The 16,423-nt window shown below is 39.8% G+C and overlaps 1 protein-coding gene across 2 annotated transcripts; it reads left to right on the forward strand.

Moving 5' to 3' along the window:
- The first annotated feature begins 68 nt into the window (after positions 1-68).
- Positions 69-16,286, forward strand: tmem255b (transmembrane protein 255B). 2 transcript variants are annotated; one of them, XM_031846480.1, is made up of 9 exons: positions 69-356; positions 1,142-1,284; positions 1,398-1,460; positions 10,115-10,204; positions 11,693-11,773; positions 12,187-12,272; positions 13,198-13,357; positions 14,126-14,272; positions 15,710-16,286. In XM_031846480.1, the coding sequence occupies exons 1-9, from the start codon at positions 293-295 to the stop codon at positions 15,938-15,940; spliced, it is 1,065 nt and encodes a 354-aa protein (XP_031702340.1). In that variant the 5' UTR covers positions 69-292; the 3' UTR covers positions 15,941-16,286. The 2 variants fall into 2 exon arrangements, with proteins under 2 accessions (XP_031702340.1, XP_031702341.1); XM_031846481.1 differs by having other exon boundaries at positions 14,129-14,272.
- Positions 16,287-16,423: the final 137 nt, after the last annotated feature.

Raw genomic sequence — 16,423 nt, forward strand, 5'->3', positions numbered from 1 at the left:
TCTCTCTCTCTCTCTCTCTCTCTCTCTCTCTCTCTCTCTCTCTCTCTCAGGCTTCAAGAAAAGTTCAAGTCGTCTGCGCTCAGAATCAGCTGTAAAAATCTATATGAAACCGCATTCTTATTTATCACAAGATGATTCAACTGTAAGAAGCATCTCGTTCGCAGCGTAATTGCCTGTGGAGGATGACGACTCTGTTTTGAATCTACAGGGACAAAAAAAAGAAAAGCGTCGCTTCAGCTGCCCGCTCTGCTTTTATTCATTTCTAAAGATAAATCATCCGGACTGAGGCAAAATGCAGCAGCCTGAAACCCAGCGGACAACTCAGCAAACAACGACAGAAGTCCTGGATCCAGCAGGTAGGACGACATGTCTTCTAACCTGACTCTGCGGGAAGCTGCAAGTAACCGCAGCATCTTTAATACCATAAACACAGTATTCAAAACACATGTTTTCTTATAGTGTGCTTTCATTTAATGAGTAGGGAACGTGGCAGGAAACACAGGGCTAATTTATCGATAATTCATTTTAGAAATACTTAAAAAGCTCATATAGCTCATCTACAGTGGTGTTTACTCAAGTAGCCTAAACATGTATACTTTTACCTCAGTGAATTATCTGAGTACTTCTTCCACCACGGGTTACTTTGCTGATTAGGATTTAAAAAAAATCTATAATAATTACCACAAACCCTTATTGATCGGTGCTCTAAAAGAAAAACTATGGCAGCAAAAAAACGACGAAATCCTACAAAATATTGATGACAAAATGAACAACAAGTACATACAAAAATGTCTTGTTGAACAGGAAATGAAACCAGAAAATAGCATATAAAACAGTCCCACCATAACCTAAAGTATACTTGTGTACATTTTGATAATTACTTGAGCTTGAGTGAGAATATGAATGCAGGGTTTTAACTTGCTTTACATTGTCACACTGTACTTTTACTTCAGTCAATGATCTGGATTCTTCCACCACGGCTCAAAAGAACAATAGAGACATTTTTTTGTGCACATGTGCATGTTCTTGAGGAAAAAAGGTGGCTGGAGTTTGGGACTTTATGTTCGTAATGAGGTTGATGTCATTCAAAGAGTTCAGGATGAAATGAATGTAAAGAGGTCCTCCTGTCATCCATCCTCAGTTCACTACCTGCGTCGGAGGAAAACGGCTCTGTGGGTAACGGTGTCCCTGCTGGCTCTGGCTCTGGTGGTGCTGGCTGTGGGTCTGATCTCTGCCACTCGCACAGACAACGTGCCTGTCGCTGGATATTACGCCGGCATCACCGTGAGTGACAGACGCCTCTCGTCTCACATTCTCAATCCTTTGAACGTCTTTGTCCTGACACTTGTGTGTTTTCTTTAATCATGTCTTCCACTTTGATCTGTTTGTGCCTACAGCTGAGTTTTGGGGCTTTTCTGGGTATTGTTGGCATCCACCTGGTGGAAAACCGCAGACCCATGGTGAGTCTGTTCCTCTGGCTCTCATGTCATTGTTGCAACACATTTAAAATCACATTATAATGACGATTTCAATTATTCCATCGCATGTAACACCTTCATGGTCTTCATTTAGACCCCTCAACTATATACAATTTGTACTTCAAGAAAAGTCTTATTGTCTTATTAGCTAAGTGGAGCATTAAGCAGCTAAACGCAGTTTGTCCGACAGATAATATTTATCTTCTAAAAATGAGGCATTGTTCCTGGAATATGGGACATATATACCCAGTGAATTAGAAGATTATGTTACCAACTTTGCAAAATCACTCAACCGTTTTACGGGAAATTGCTCTATTATGAGCAAGAAGCCAATCCGATTACTCGATGGCGGCCGTAATGTGTTCTTGGTCCTTGCGCCAGAGTCAGAGTACGTGACTGGCTTTGTGGTCGAGGGCAGCGGATGTGATTGGATCGAGATTTCTATGACAGGAGGGGAAATTGCATTAGTATTGGTCAGTTACTGACAGAGCTGCATTATCATCAAAGTGCCTCTCTGTACAACAGAGACACTTTCAGGTAGACCTGTCTGAAAAAAGTGACTCTTTAAAATGTCCTAAATTTCTAACTTGGTAAACAAAGTAAAAGAACAAAATTAGAAACTCTGCTTTGAGACCTTCAGACTGCTCTAAAATAAATTTAACACAATAAAAGGTGAACAAAAGCTCCATGAATTGACCTCCAATCAGCTTCATTTGTGGCAACGTTCAAGAGGCCGACAAACGCAAGTGCTCAAGAGCCAGTGGCAATCCGAAGCTGAAACTGTTCCCTAATGTTGACGTCAGTATCACATTCACAGGAAATGAAACCCAGCAAGGACTGAAGAGGACACCAGTGACACAGAAACTTTAGCAGATTGAGAGTCCTTGTTTTTTATATGGTGATTTGTCCCAATTATTATCTAATTTAGCAAAGAAGTTGAAGTTTAGAAGTTGATGAGAATACAGTGTTATTACATAATTAAGTTTCTCGATGACTCATATCTGGTTTATTCCTATTTTGAAATATTTGATCAATATCAATTAAGATTTAACAGTCTATTCTCCATTAGCATTTATTATGTACTACCTCACTTAAAATATTGGTGAAAAAGAAAAAAAAGAGTGACAAGGAAGAAATGACAATTACATTTTCAGACTCAAAATTCCAGACTTCACGGTAGATTGCTTTAGACCATATTTGACATCTGAGCACAAATAGCTAGATGTTTGTTTTGTAAATATAGTGTTTTATAATCCAGCTGTTACAATGTATGTTACATTATAAGCCTATATGTTGCCAAATAATTGTCAGAAGGCTGTAGCTAGGAGTTCAATTCACAGCTGTTTAAAAATACAAGCGATAAAGTATAAATCTAACCTGTTGCTTGTCTGTAAGTTAAGCTAAACATGAGATTTTTCCTCATTGTACTCAGTGTCATTACATCATGTATGTAGCCATCAAGTAACCTAATGTAAGACTCCTTTAAATGCATTCTTGTTTTAAAACGATTCAGCTGTAAACATTTCTGCAAGTCTTCGCTCAATTAGCTACAGTTTATAAATCCTACTAGTGAGAGTTGTTGCTTTAGCTGACAAAAATCAACCGGCTAGAAATGAGAATCTGTGCCATGAACAGAGAGTTTGACAAGTGTAGCAATAGAAACAGGAGCGAAGCTTTCTTCGTTAACGTTCAATTCAAATATACTGTATGCCTTGAAATACTATTAGATTATAAAACATCCCCTGTGTGTCAATTTATTGGAACCGGTGTTAATTTTGACAAGAATTTCAAGTTTAATTTGGGTCTTAGTCTGAAAAATGTAGTTGTTGTAAGTCACATATGAGTCTTTTGTTTTGTTGCAGTCAAGATTTAGTCAGTGGAACTCAGCTTTACTTTTAGTCCAACTTTAGTCAGTTTTCTAAAACAGATTCATGATACTGTTATGGATTTTGCTGAGGGATGTTTCTCATGGCTGTAAATAATTCAATGAGAAGTAAGCATACCTTGAACTATATGTGTTTAAGCAGCAAAACCACTGAGGTACAGGAAAAACATCATGGTTGGACTTCAGATAGGTACAGTATATAGTAAACTTAGGTTTAGGCAACAAAACCACTTTGTTAGGTTTTGGAAAAATGTCACAGACGTAACTTTACAATAACTCAGTAACCCTTTAGGACACGAACACCGGTCTCATGGTTGAAAGTCCTGTGTTGTTTGACCCATCCACCTCCTCTCCCACAGCATTAGCAGTCTACTTGATGTTCACTATGTCACGAACTCTGACAGTAGCATCTGTAGTCATAAGGATGCCTTAAATTCAGGAGTGCACCTCGAAAAACAATCCTAATCGACTTTCCATTGGCATTGTATCCGTAGTGCCGACACAAATTTTGACACATTAAGTGCCACCACCAAGGAATGCTCTGTTTACAGACCAAGGTCATTTTACATATTTCAGTGAGACAGGTTGATTTGTGGACACCACAGCAAGTGGTGTGTGTAATCACTCACCGCTGATGATGTGGCTCCAGCCGAAAGGAGACAGAAATATTGAGCGTTCATGATGTCATTCTTTACCCAGTTGCTATTAAGCTCATTATTTTATTCTTTTTAATGTGTCACAGACATTCGTCTCTTCTAAATAGTACATTTTAATCTTGTCTGTTAACAGCTAATGATAGTTTAACAAGGGTCGACAATTGATCAGGAAAAAAAATTAGCATCCCTTGACATCCCGTAACAGAGCCAACTATGTTGTCTTGTCTTTACTCGCTAGGGCTTAATGATCGAAGCATTTGCCAACATTTTTGCTGTCAATATGTTTTTAATTTACGTTGTTGTTGCGATTTAGTCATACAATAAAAGGACGTCAACGAATACTTATGGGAAATATTTTTGTTGACAAAATGAACACTGATTTTAAAAGTGCTAAAACCTCCAAAACTTCCAATAAATGACCTCTGGGCACTGCTGTGTTTGAAACCACAGTCACAACACGTTTTAAAACATGTCAGCTGGAAACACTGCTCAATACGTTAAGGTAAAAACAGTTAACAGGGTTTTTTAAAGTTACTTTACAGAGAGACTTAACAGACAGTTATCAGAGCACATTGAAATATTGTCTTCGCATGATAGAGATGAACCTGTCACCATGACTGGTATATCAGTGTGTGTTGTGAATTTTTAATGTGGCGTCCAGGGTGTCGCTGTCTTACGTTACGCTACAGTGTACCGTATCTAATCCGGTCTGCACAGATACCCTTCTTAGAGCTGATCACACAAGTGTCTGTGCGTGTTAATACATCCACCCTAGCTCAAAACAAAGCATCAATTAAGAAAGACAAAGACTACTAAATAACATTTTCTGTGGGCTCTCACTCCATTTGAGTCCTTGCATTGTTTCACTTCTCGTGTTGTGTGTGTGTGTGTGTCTGTGTGTGTGTGCGTGGCTGTAAATGTGAGCATTTAGAAAGAGGGAAAGACATCGACAAAGACAATTAAATACCTGCTGTATCGGTCTGCCTCTTCGGCATGGCTCCCAGGTCTGTGCTTTAATCTTTAATGATGAGATCGCTGCCACACTAGCGCCGGTCTACGGTGTCTCTTATGAGGCACGTGTGGCACAATGTTCCTCTCACACAGGTGTCTTCTTCCCATCCTGTGTCTGAAGCTCAGCACTGTAACACGAGAGCCGGCTGGCAGAGCGAGGTCGCTCATTAAAGAACAACCGCTGTAACCAACAGCGACAATGCCACGGACATCTGAGAGCTCTTCCCTTACTTCCTGGATCTCACAGGCCTTTGCTCCTCTGGCCTCACAAAGCAGCAGATGGAGGGCATGATGCTGCTATGTCAGACAGGCGTAAGCGCGGGGAGATCATGAGTCCGGTCGTGTCTGTGTGTGTGAGTGTGTATGTGTCTGTCTGTCCACAGCTCGTCTTTTATACCACTGGACCCATTAGCATGATATTTTTTGTGCTCATTGGTGACTGTATGCTTGAAGAAATACATCACTCACGAAATGACCATTCGTATGTCATCCCTCGTTACCTTTAGTTGTCTATGAAAACGTTGATTTTCTCAGTTGTCGGAGAATCCAAAAACAAAGAAAAGTATAACGTAACAGCAAAACTATATAAAAAACATCAGTTTACAACTAGTGCAGTATAATCCTAGTCTCATTTATCCATGTCGTATGGTCACTACTTCCCAAACACGTGAAAAAAACAAAAAAAAAAGCACTTTTCTAGTTTAAACTGTAAGCAGACAGAAACAAGTTTATCTTCTGCTGCTTACAGAAATGAGCATATTTAAATTCCTTCCTTCTGTTGAAGTGGACCACATCAATTGAGCAATTAAAATGTATTGTAATGTACTGTGTGTAGTATGCAGACATACTAATACGACTGGTGATACATTACAATGATAAACTAATGCACAGCAATAATAGAAACATTACCACATGAAAAAATGAAATAACAATAAACAATAAAACACAAACAAATGCTTAATACAAATAGAGGTATAGATCATCTAGAATATTGACTTGACAGACATTTATGTTGACTTTATTATTGTGTCTATTTGTTGCCATGATTACAAATCCCTTACATTGAATTATGGACATACAGAGCAGCCGGCTTGAGTATATGTTTTATGTACAGTACATGTTTCTGAACAACATGTACAAACCCATGTATACTACGTATTGCTGTTGAGTAAGTAGATGATTGTGGCCTTAATTCTGCAGAAATGACTTGATTGTAGACACCTGAGTAAGTCATTCAGTCGTTGACTAAATGCACATGTTAACACACACTAATCAATGCTGGAGAGGGTTTGTACTGGGTTTTCTTTAGTAAATATGTAACAATTACTAGATAAATTCAGCTCAGGAGTCCTACAAAAAGTGAAGACCATATTTTTCTAAATTATTTACTTTAAGTAAGTTATCAAATATCTACAAAATGGCTGTGACATCACTTTGGATAAGATTTGAGTCATGTTTATTCAGGATAAAGGTTTAGTTTTTGAGGCAATGTTTTGGTCATAAACACAGACAGATGGTATTTTTGTCTGTGTGAGAGAACAGAAATATCAACAACTTCCATATAATAATCTCTATAGAATAAAAAACAAGAATGCAAACAAAAAATACCACCAACAATAGAAAAGAAGAAATCTATCACCCGTGTTAAACAACCGTCTAGTTGTGTCTTTTTGCGTTATATCTCTGGATTTTAGAGTTATAAGACATTTTGCTCTGATCAATTTATGTTCCCAAGAGACCCTTTTCATGAATGTGTGGCGTATCGTAACACACACTTGTGCTCGCTGACATCTCTTGGAGAAAGCTTTTTATAAATCTTAATGACTTGAATATCGCCACTTTTCATTTTGTCTTATCTTGTCCTCCAAAATGTTTAAAAGGATGGTGGAGCATGAAATTCTGTCTGTAAGCTCGCCTCCTATCTGCACTCACCCTGCTGCTCCCTAAAACAGGCTTCACTGCACTGGTACACTGTAGGATGTCTTGGATGTCTATGACTAAATGATTCGTGTAGCTCATGTCCTTTGTTCTGTACTCACTGCCCCGTAGCTCACGGACTGTCGTCCTTTTGGTCACCTTGCAGCTTGGAGAGCAGAACGGTGAACATTTTTAAAGGGCCGTATTTTACCCAACAAGTTTCTTATTACCAGCGTGTCCAGCTGTGGCCGTGATTGGTCACTGGACCACTGAGCAGGGGGGAAAAAGACCTTGCAGCGGTCAGCGACTTTAGTTACATAACCTGATGGGTATCTTTACTGAAGCCATAAAATTCGGCCTTGTGTCTTTATCTCTTTAACACTGATATCTTCGACTCTAAAGCTTTCAGCCGGTGTGTCTCTCTGTTCTTCAATGGCTATAATGGATATTTTAATAATAATGTATCAAATTAGCTTTATAACGAGTCTCAGCTCATTGTTTAGCTGTCCAGCCAACAACGTTTTGTTTTGGTTCCCTCTCACTTCCCTCATCCCTTCCTTGTAAGCATCAGAAAGCAGCTGTTATCAATGAAAAAGCTCTACAAACCCCACTGAACAGTACCTGCTCATCACCGAACGCCAGGCAGACACAGTTAACAACTAGCAGGTGAACATAGTGCAGCATTTAGACACAAAAGGACTAAATATTTCCCTCAGCAGCAGGTAGAGACCAAAAACGGAGCTAAAAGAAGAGTAAGTGTTGGTCTCACGTTCATTAGGTGGACACAATCACGACTCCAAATGAATGATAATGTTGCTCCACACCTGCTGGATGTGTAAATAAGCAACTGTTCGCTAACACGTTTCGACCAAATCAACTGAAAACTGATGACATATCAATGTTGTGTTCACTACTTGTTTCCTCAATTGGTCATAAAAGTTACTGCAGTTTTAACAAATGGTACCAACACCACGATATATAAATAGTATTCAAGTACAAGTACAGAAGTAATATCAGCAGAATGTACTTTAACTATCACAAAGTAGCATTTTACAGTTGTAACTGGACTTTTATGTGTTGCATTTTTTTTATTAAAGTAAAATTTGAAAACTTGTAAACGTAGCTATCACATAAATGTAGTGGAATAAAAACTCCAATATTTCTCCCTGAAATGTAGTGGAGTAAAAGTATAAAGTAGCATAAAGTGGAAATAATTGAGAAAAGCACAACTGTACAGCACTTGAGTAATTATACTTAGTTACGTTCCACCAATGGTCGTTTTAATGCTTCCTCACTGACTCGACTCCTGAGAGCAGAAAACCATCTACAGTTTGTCTGTGAGTCTTTAATCTTTTACAGCATTTGATTTTTCTCTCTGCTTCAGTTGTACCGAGGGAGATTGGGGGGTTTTGGCGACAGAGTGTGTGTTGAGGTGTTTTATGTGTTGGCAGCTGGTGCTAAGGTAATGTGAAGTAATGCCGTTGTCAGGCTCTATTGTCTCGGCTACTGGCCTCATCTCCCACTTGCAGCCCATAAAAGCAGAGTCATTTAAACCGCTAATGAAGTGGAGAGTCTGGGCCAGAGGCAGATAAAACCCACCAGAAAAAAAAGCGTATTTTCTCAGCCAGGCTATCATTTCACTTTATTCAGGGGTAGTCATTTTAAAATTCCCTTGTTATAATATCTGTTTAGTCAAGGTTTCTCAGCCCGTGCTGCCACAAAACAAACCAATTCTTAAGTGCAGCCTGTGGTAGATGTTAATTGAAAACCTCACATCATTTCCAGCACAGCTCCACCCAACGTCAACCTGAACCTCAATAAGCCACATTAAGTGAAACCACCTGAGCAGGTGTGCAGGGCCTTTAACAATTCATCCAGCTCACATCACATTGGTCAACCTCATCTCGGAAATGATTGTTTTCATATTAAAGACAAAATCCTTTATCTAGCACAAAATGTAAATGAGATTTTGAGATGTCATTGTAGGAAAAGCACATTATTATTTACTAATAACAGCAACAATGCAGCAAAATAGAATTCAGCCATCATTGACTTTATTATTCGCGTGTGATTTTCTCACTTTGGCATGACAACGTGTCTTAAGTGAAAAGGGCTGTTGACTCTAAATATTAGATTCTCATCCTTTCTTGGGAGCAACTTTTAGTTAGACCCGAGTCTCACAAACAAGAACTCTTGTTGTTAGTGGAACTTTGGGACCAAGAAAAATAAGCAATAATAATTACTCACTTGTGCTACTTCAGCATAATTCAACCAGGAAAGGTTTTCATGGATTAAAGAAATCTGTCCAGAAAACCTTAAAGATCTTAAATGGCAATAGAAATCAAGGAAAGGGGGACAAAAGTCTCCCATGCATCAAATAAGTCACTTACGTCAATGCAGCATCATTAGTTATGTAGATTATATATTCTAGATTATGAAAAAACTACTCTACAATCTTACTTGTTTTCGCTTGTGTGGACAAACTGCTTTCTACCACCTACCATTAGATAAATAGAAAAAAGTGTGTTTTTAATCTCTTGCTTCAATACAGCAGGTTGGGTCCTGGAGGAGCGATTGAACAGACAGTAAATGATGCTCAGTGATAAAGTTCATGATCAGACATCTGTGATCAGCCAGCTGGGTCTGCTGGTGTGGGGGGGGGGGGGGGCTGTAATATCAGAAAAGTACTTTGTTTTACAGTAAAAGCTAAATGGTGTGTGTCCCGGATTTAAGGTTATTGATCAGTGATCACATTATTGGGCTCAGTTTGCAACATTGTGTGTGTGTGTGTGTGTGTGTGTGTGCGTGTGTATCAGATTGGGAGAATTAGATTGACCTTGCTGGTACAAAAGGCCCTCTGTCCTGTACGTCTCCTCTGTGCCCATAAATCTACCCACAAAGCACCTCTGCATTGGCAGAGCAAGAAGCCATACATTTACTTTATCGTCCTGCAGGACAGACGCAGGAAACCAATCAGGACACACACACGCACACACACACACACTCGCGCGCACACACACACACACACGCAGAGTGTGTGTGTAAAGCTTATGATAATATGATAGAATGTATACTTTGTTTTTTTGTATTCAAATTCGGGCATATTAATGAATAAATAAGTTATTAAATAGTCAAGAAAATGACTTTACTATCTTGATCTCTTTAAGCTGGTGGCAGCGATCATCTTCATCAGCATCGGAGTCATTGCGTCTTTCTTCTGTGCCATTGTGGACGGGATCATCGCTTCAGAGTTCATCGTAAGTATAAAATGTATTTACATGCCTGCACTGAAAAAAAAGAAATTCAAACTAATGCACCTGTTTTTTTTGTTCGAACAAACCCTTAAACACACATTCACACACCAAATGAATTCACACATGCTTAGGTCGACAGAAACTCAGCCTACGGAAACACATATTAAGACTGGCACAGACACATTACTGAGATCAGGAACTTTGCAGATGCAACCAGACAGAAGTGTCGGTATAGCTGCCATCACGGCACCAGACAGGTAGACGAGACTAATCTCAGTGCCCGACCTGCAGAGAGCTGCTGGGAAAACATCCGGCATAGCAGGGCTGATTAAATGTGTCAAGAAGATAAACAACTTGTGTGAAAACTCTTTTATTAGGATGCAAACAAATACACACTACAGAAAAACACAAAATATGCAACAACTGAAGATGCATACACTTTACCAAAAATACATCTTTAACTCTATTTCAACTGAGAATTGATTTCCAGGAAACATCCTTGCAATGGTCGGATGTATACACAAACTGTATTTTTGGAAAGAAAAATTAGGAAATTAAAAGTAATTCCATAAAGATTTTTGTCTCCCTTTTATTCTCCGTCTCACTACAAACGTATTCACTCCGACATTATGTCTGTATTTCCTTCTTTGTTTTCACAAGAAGAAGCCTCATTAAACATTTTCATAATTGGTCAGTTTAACATCATTTGTCCCCATCATGGCATCAGTCAGAGGACAATTACAAACTCTCTAGATTTTAAACAACTCCCACACGAAATGACTACACCTGAAATAAAATGTGTACAAATACCTGAATATGTTTTAAAGGAAATGAACAGAAAATGCAGAGGGGTCAAATAAGGTTAATTCATTATTGTTGCTTCCTTACTGGATATCTGAGATGTTCTCTGTGTTTGGATACACGAACACCTCAGTTTGTCACATCAGCTTAATGAATTTGAATGAGTATCTTAATGAGTATGAACCAGAGAGAGTTCAAAAACCTGGCACAGAGTCACATATATTGATCAGCCGTGCTATCAAACCCTCTGCAGGTATATTTATTTTGCGCTCACGGGACAGTAAAATTCATATTTATTGCACCTTCAAGCTTTGGACAGTGAAAATGATGATATTACCTTTCCCGATATATATATATAAAGCCCGGTGAGGTTTAATGCTGTAGGGTTAGTAGTTCAGTGCAGTGGACGGGTCTGAGCAGGCACATGTTGTAAACCTTCACTGCTGCAGTGACACAGAAACAGGATGGACAGAATGACACCAACCAGGGTTCATGCAAAAAGTGCATCATTACTGAAACCCTTAAATCATGGAGATTTACTCCAGAAAAGAGGGAAAAAACATTTCGATTGCAGCTGTGGTGTATGACAAGTCGATTACCGTATACATCCTATATTAGGTTGTGCGTTTGTGTGTGGCTTGCGTATTTAACAAGTCTCTTGTCTCTCTTTCTAATCTTTCTAACACACAGGACATAAGGCCCTTGCAGGAGGACATGTGTGACTTTTACGCCAGTGGAGCAGGCTACTCCTACGATAACTACTATACTGAGGTGATTCATATACAACGAACTACATCACAGCTTTACATTTTTGTTTCTCAGTTATTGTCTTTGAAATGTCGTAAATGAAATGCAATTTAGGTTAATTTTAGGATTATATTCTGTGTTCTTGCAGCCTTTCTGTACTTAAATGAAAAATCCACAAAGTGTGTAGAGACATCTAGTGGTCCAATAATGTTACTGCATTTAAAGCAGTCACTGCATTCTAAGCAAATAGAAGTTCTGGAAATGGTATGCTGACACAGAGACATGTTTCTTCATGCATTTCTTTGTCCAAACTGTTCGTCCAGCTCCTGCTTATCTGGCTGTTGCATCTGTTTTCATGAGGTTAACACAACTTTTATCACAAGTGATTAAAACGCCCACGAGAGCCCCTTTAACTCATCAGACCTCTCACGCTGCAGGTGACATGCCGCTCGTTTGACAAAGCGTGCAAGCTGAAGCTGAGGAGCAACACCTGCTACTGCTGCTACCTGTACAACTGTGCGAGGTGAGACGACCACCAGCTGTTGCCATTTGTTTCGGTGTCCGTGTGGCTGCACCTTACTCGGGATACACACAGACCATACAGCTGGGTGCATGTTTTAATCCCATTAAACTTCAATTTGCATGTGCTTTCCATTACTGCAGAGTATTTTCACACACTTCATTCCAACTTTTTACTTCCAGGCGACAACAATTCATTCAACTACACTGTAGCAGTTATTGCAAAAACTTGAACCTTTCTGGTGTGCGGGTGTCCATTACAGTGAACATGTTTGTAAATATATTCTTATAATAATAATGTTATAATAGAGAGATAATACAGTAAAGTAGAGAGCGGGGTAAAAACAGCATCCTAGATTTAAATGCTGGCTGCATCTACAGGCTCCACTGTTGGAAAAATCACTCTTGTGATTTTGGCGCTTTCTTGCATTAAAGAAGTTCCTATTCCACAGCCAACATTCAAACCCAGGACGTTGAGAGTTTTTCCATGACCTCTCGAACACACACCAAAGAGGAAGAGCTTTCCAAGAAAGTCCCACCCCTGCTTGCAACTACGTTACCACTAAGTTATTAGCCGATGAATGGCGGCCTGGCAGGCTTAATAAAGTCATATGGACAGTGTGAGGGATTCTTTGATTTCTTCCCTCCTTGGAAGATTTAAAAAAAATACTGTGATGTACTGTGGAAAATGGTTGCCATACATTAGGCCTTTTTCATGGCAGGACATTTTTGTTAAATATAGTGAGTCATTGAAATGGAACAAAGTAGATCAGTGCTTTTCCCGCTATGACAAGTGAAATGTCTGCTGTGAAGAAGGCCTCTTGTACACACGCTCTGTGATGTATGGCCAGAAGCATACAAAATGCAAAGCCAGAGTCATCCTTGCCATCTTACGATGAGCACTGACTCCTGCTCTCTTCATCTTCCAGCACAGAGTTCCACACACAGTACTACGCGTTCACCGGGGTCAGCAGCTGCTGGGATGTGATCCACCTGCACCGCCTGCTGTGGGCCTCGGTGGTGCTCAACGTGCTCGGCTTGTTCCTGGGCATCATCACCGCCGCCGTGCTCGGAGCGTACAAGGATATGGTGAGCAGGAGAAAATTGGAGTGCATCTTTACTTTACAGACAAGAAGTACAAAAGTGCTCTTTGGAGTGAAGGGCAAAGAAAATAAGACGATTTAAAAGCAGTCGGAGTCCTGAGATAAAATATAAAAGCTTGTAATATTACATGGCTCACAAATGGACTGTGACGAGGGATTTTTAATACACTTGTTGTCTTAAAACTACTTACCTCTCTTTAATGCCTGCAGGCCACTTGCAGTATCCCTGCACATCGTAAAACATCTAACATCTGTTTGTTGTGTGTAAATCAAAAGGATCCTAAGCTCCAGGATCGTACGTCATTATTTTAATGTCAACTCGCTCACTACAGCTTGTTTCAAAGCTATTAAAGGTGATATTTGTCACTCAAAGTGGACGTGTGCTCTGTCTGAATCTGATCAACATAGTTCCTGAATTAACTGTCAAAAATGATGCATCAACAGAATATAATTTCACCTTCTTTTTGATCTGTTGACTTTACCGAAGCTTTGTCTGAAATATAATATTGATTTATGTGAGGATATCTTTTTGTTTCACTGCCTCACTTACTACATTTTCAAACATTTTACTGCTCATACACGAAAGGACTAAAAACTCATATTCCCATAAGTCAATGTTTCAAAGACATACATATCTCTGATCTTAATAAAAGTGTGTGTTTCATGTGCAACTGCACGCTCACTCACATTTTCCTTCAAGCTTCATTTGATGATTTCCCATCTTATTGAAAGACGTTTTTACCGTTTCCTGCAGCAGAAGCCGACTCCTCAGGTGGCTGCCAGCCCAACGCCGCCACCCCACATCTTGTACAACCCGACCCAGCACATGGTCACCTACGCTGGCTTCTGCCCTTCAGCACAATCTCTGCCCACCTACCCCAACTATCCAATGACCATGCAGGTACAACACCACAAAGAACCAATAATAGGTGCTTTTCACAGGAGACACATGTCCATGACGCTGTAGGAAAATAAACAGTTGTGAATAATAAAATCATTTATGGCTGAATTTAATTAAGCTGCCTCAGTTCAAGGGTCCTGGTATTGTGCATGTTGGTTTACTGGGACACTTGAATATAACTGAGCCATTGTTAATGTAATCTGTGCTATTCTTACTATGACAAGTCAAAACGTCTGCTGTGAAAAAGGCCAATTTTCCATTCCTGTGTATTAGTTTGGCAACCAGATGAGCAGCACTGGATCACATTTATTTTTGCTGAACTAGCACAGCCGTTTCATTCTAACATCAAAGCAGCTGATCAGAACGAAAACTATTCATCTGCACTGCTGACACGTCACATTCCTAAGAGCGATACCTGCACAACCTCACTAAAACCACCTCAATCTTACTGCTGCATGTCTACTGAGGGATCAACCCTGTTTCTTCATTAATTACATAAAGATGATTTTTAAACACAGTGGTGTCGATCGGTCGGTCGGTCCATCACTTTGGTTCAGACTGAAATATCTCAACAACGATGTGATGGATTACTATGACATTTTGAAATGCATGGTGCCCAGAGGATGAACCCAACAGGGTTTGGTAATCCTGACTTTCCTCTAGCGCCACCATTAGGTTGACATTTGTGGTTTTTTTAGTGAAAGATCTCAAAAGCTATCATATGAATCACCATGAAATTTAGTAGAAACATTCATGGTCCCCTCAGGATGACTTGTTATTGCTTTCTTGATCCTGTAACTTTTCATCTAGCGCCATCAAGTAAAAAAATGTATTTGTAAAACTTTGGCTCATGATCAAATACATGCAAGACTAATGACATTCCCATCAGCCTCAGCTGTACTTTTGTGTTTAATGCTAATTAGCAAATATTAGCATGCTAACACTTTACCGAAGCAAATAAACATACTTGCTATTACCATTGCCATTATGTTAGCATGCTGACTGACGTTAGCATTCAAATCAAAGCACCGCTACTGCACCTAAATAGTTTCACAGAGCATGTCTGTACATTCTTCTTCTGGTATTGTTTCATGAGATCATTGTGATGACGGTCGTCCAAGAACCTGTTAAAAACAGGTTCTGATTGATGTTTCAAAGTAAACCGTGACAGGAGCTGTAATTCATAAGCAAGCCAATCACTAATTAGCAGAGGCGTAGTTTTATTCATATTATGGTGAATTGAGTTTGATTCTCACAGATTTATTCCTGATTATTGCTAATATTTGCTAATAAACCTGTGACTGCTACCAGAGGACCAAACTACATAAAGAGAATAAAAACCATGCCTCACATAAAAATGTCAGAAATAATTGAGGTATCTTTGGCTCTTCTTCCACATACAAGCTACCACTCCCCATCTCTTCACCTCTCCCACAGCACAACAGCAACTATCAGCCACCTGCTACTCCCCAGATGATCCCTGAGGGAGGTACTGCCTCCAATTCCTGCCTGTCTGAGGAGAACCAGAGCCAGCAGCCCTCTCAGACTCAGCCACAGCCTCAGGGAGCCACCCAGGAACCAGGGGGCTACATGCTGACACCCAACGCTCCTGTCCTCTACGGATCCGCCTACAGCCCCTTTGAGAAACCGCCGCCTTACGCCTGCTGAGCCACGACACCAACATCTGGGGCACGATAGAGAAATAACGTCTTGATTTGGTCGGACTGAATGTAGCACAAGACATTTCATAGGTGACCTTGTAGATGGAAAACAATCAGTGAGCTTCTCAACTACACTGTACTGATAGTTATGCTACTCTTCATGTGGCACAGACACAGATGTGTAGCTGTGTAGTGTAATTATACTATATATAGACATGATTAAGTTATTCCATGTGAATTCATTCAAAGGAAACGGTTTGGGAAATATGCTTTTTTTGCATCTCTTGAGTTGCATGAGGAGATTGACACCCCTCTCCTCAGCCACAGCCAGCAGCCTGCTAACTTAGCTTAGCACAACGACCGGAAACAGGGGGGGGGGGGGAAGACAGCTAGAAACAAAAGCCGCCCACCAGAGAACCGTAAATCTCACTAATTAACGCCGTATATTTCCATAGTTTAATATGCACAGAAAATGAAGTTTAAAACTGTG

Source organism: Anarrhichthys ocellatus, unplaced genomic scaffold, assembly GCF_004355925.1.
Source record: "Anarrhichthys ocellatus isolate YVR2014 unplaced genomic scaffold, GSC_Weel_1.0 scaffold6, whole genome shotgun sequence".
Classification (NCBI taxonomy): domain Eukaryota; kingdom Metazoa; phylum Chordata; class Actinopteri; order Perciformes; family Anarhichadidae; genus Anarrhichthys; species Anarrhichthys ocellatus.

Coding starts and splice junctions, on each gene's coding strand:
- tmem255b (XM_031846480.1), top strand. CDS start 293: ATGCAGCAGCCTGAAACCCAGCGGACAACTCAGCAAACAACGACAGAA. Junction 1,285..1,397: donor GATATTACGCCGGCATCACC/GTGAGTGACAGA, acceptor TTGTGCCTACAG/CTGAGTTTTGGGGCTTTTCT. Junction 13,358..14,125: donor TCGGAGCGTACAAGGATATG/GTGAGCAGGAGA, acceptor CGTTTCCTGCAG/CAGAAGCCGACTCCTCAGGT.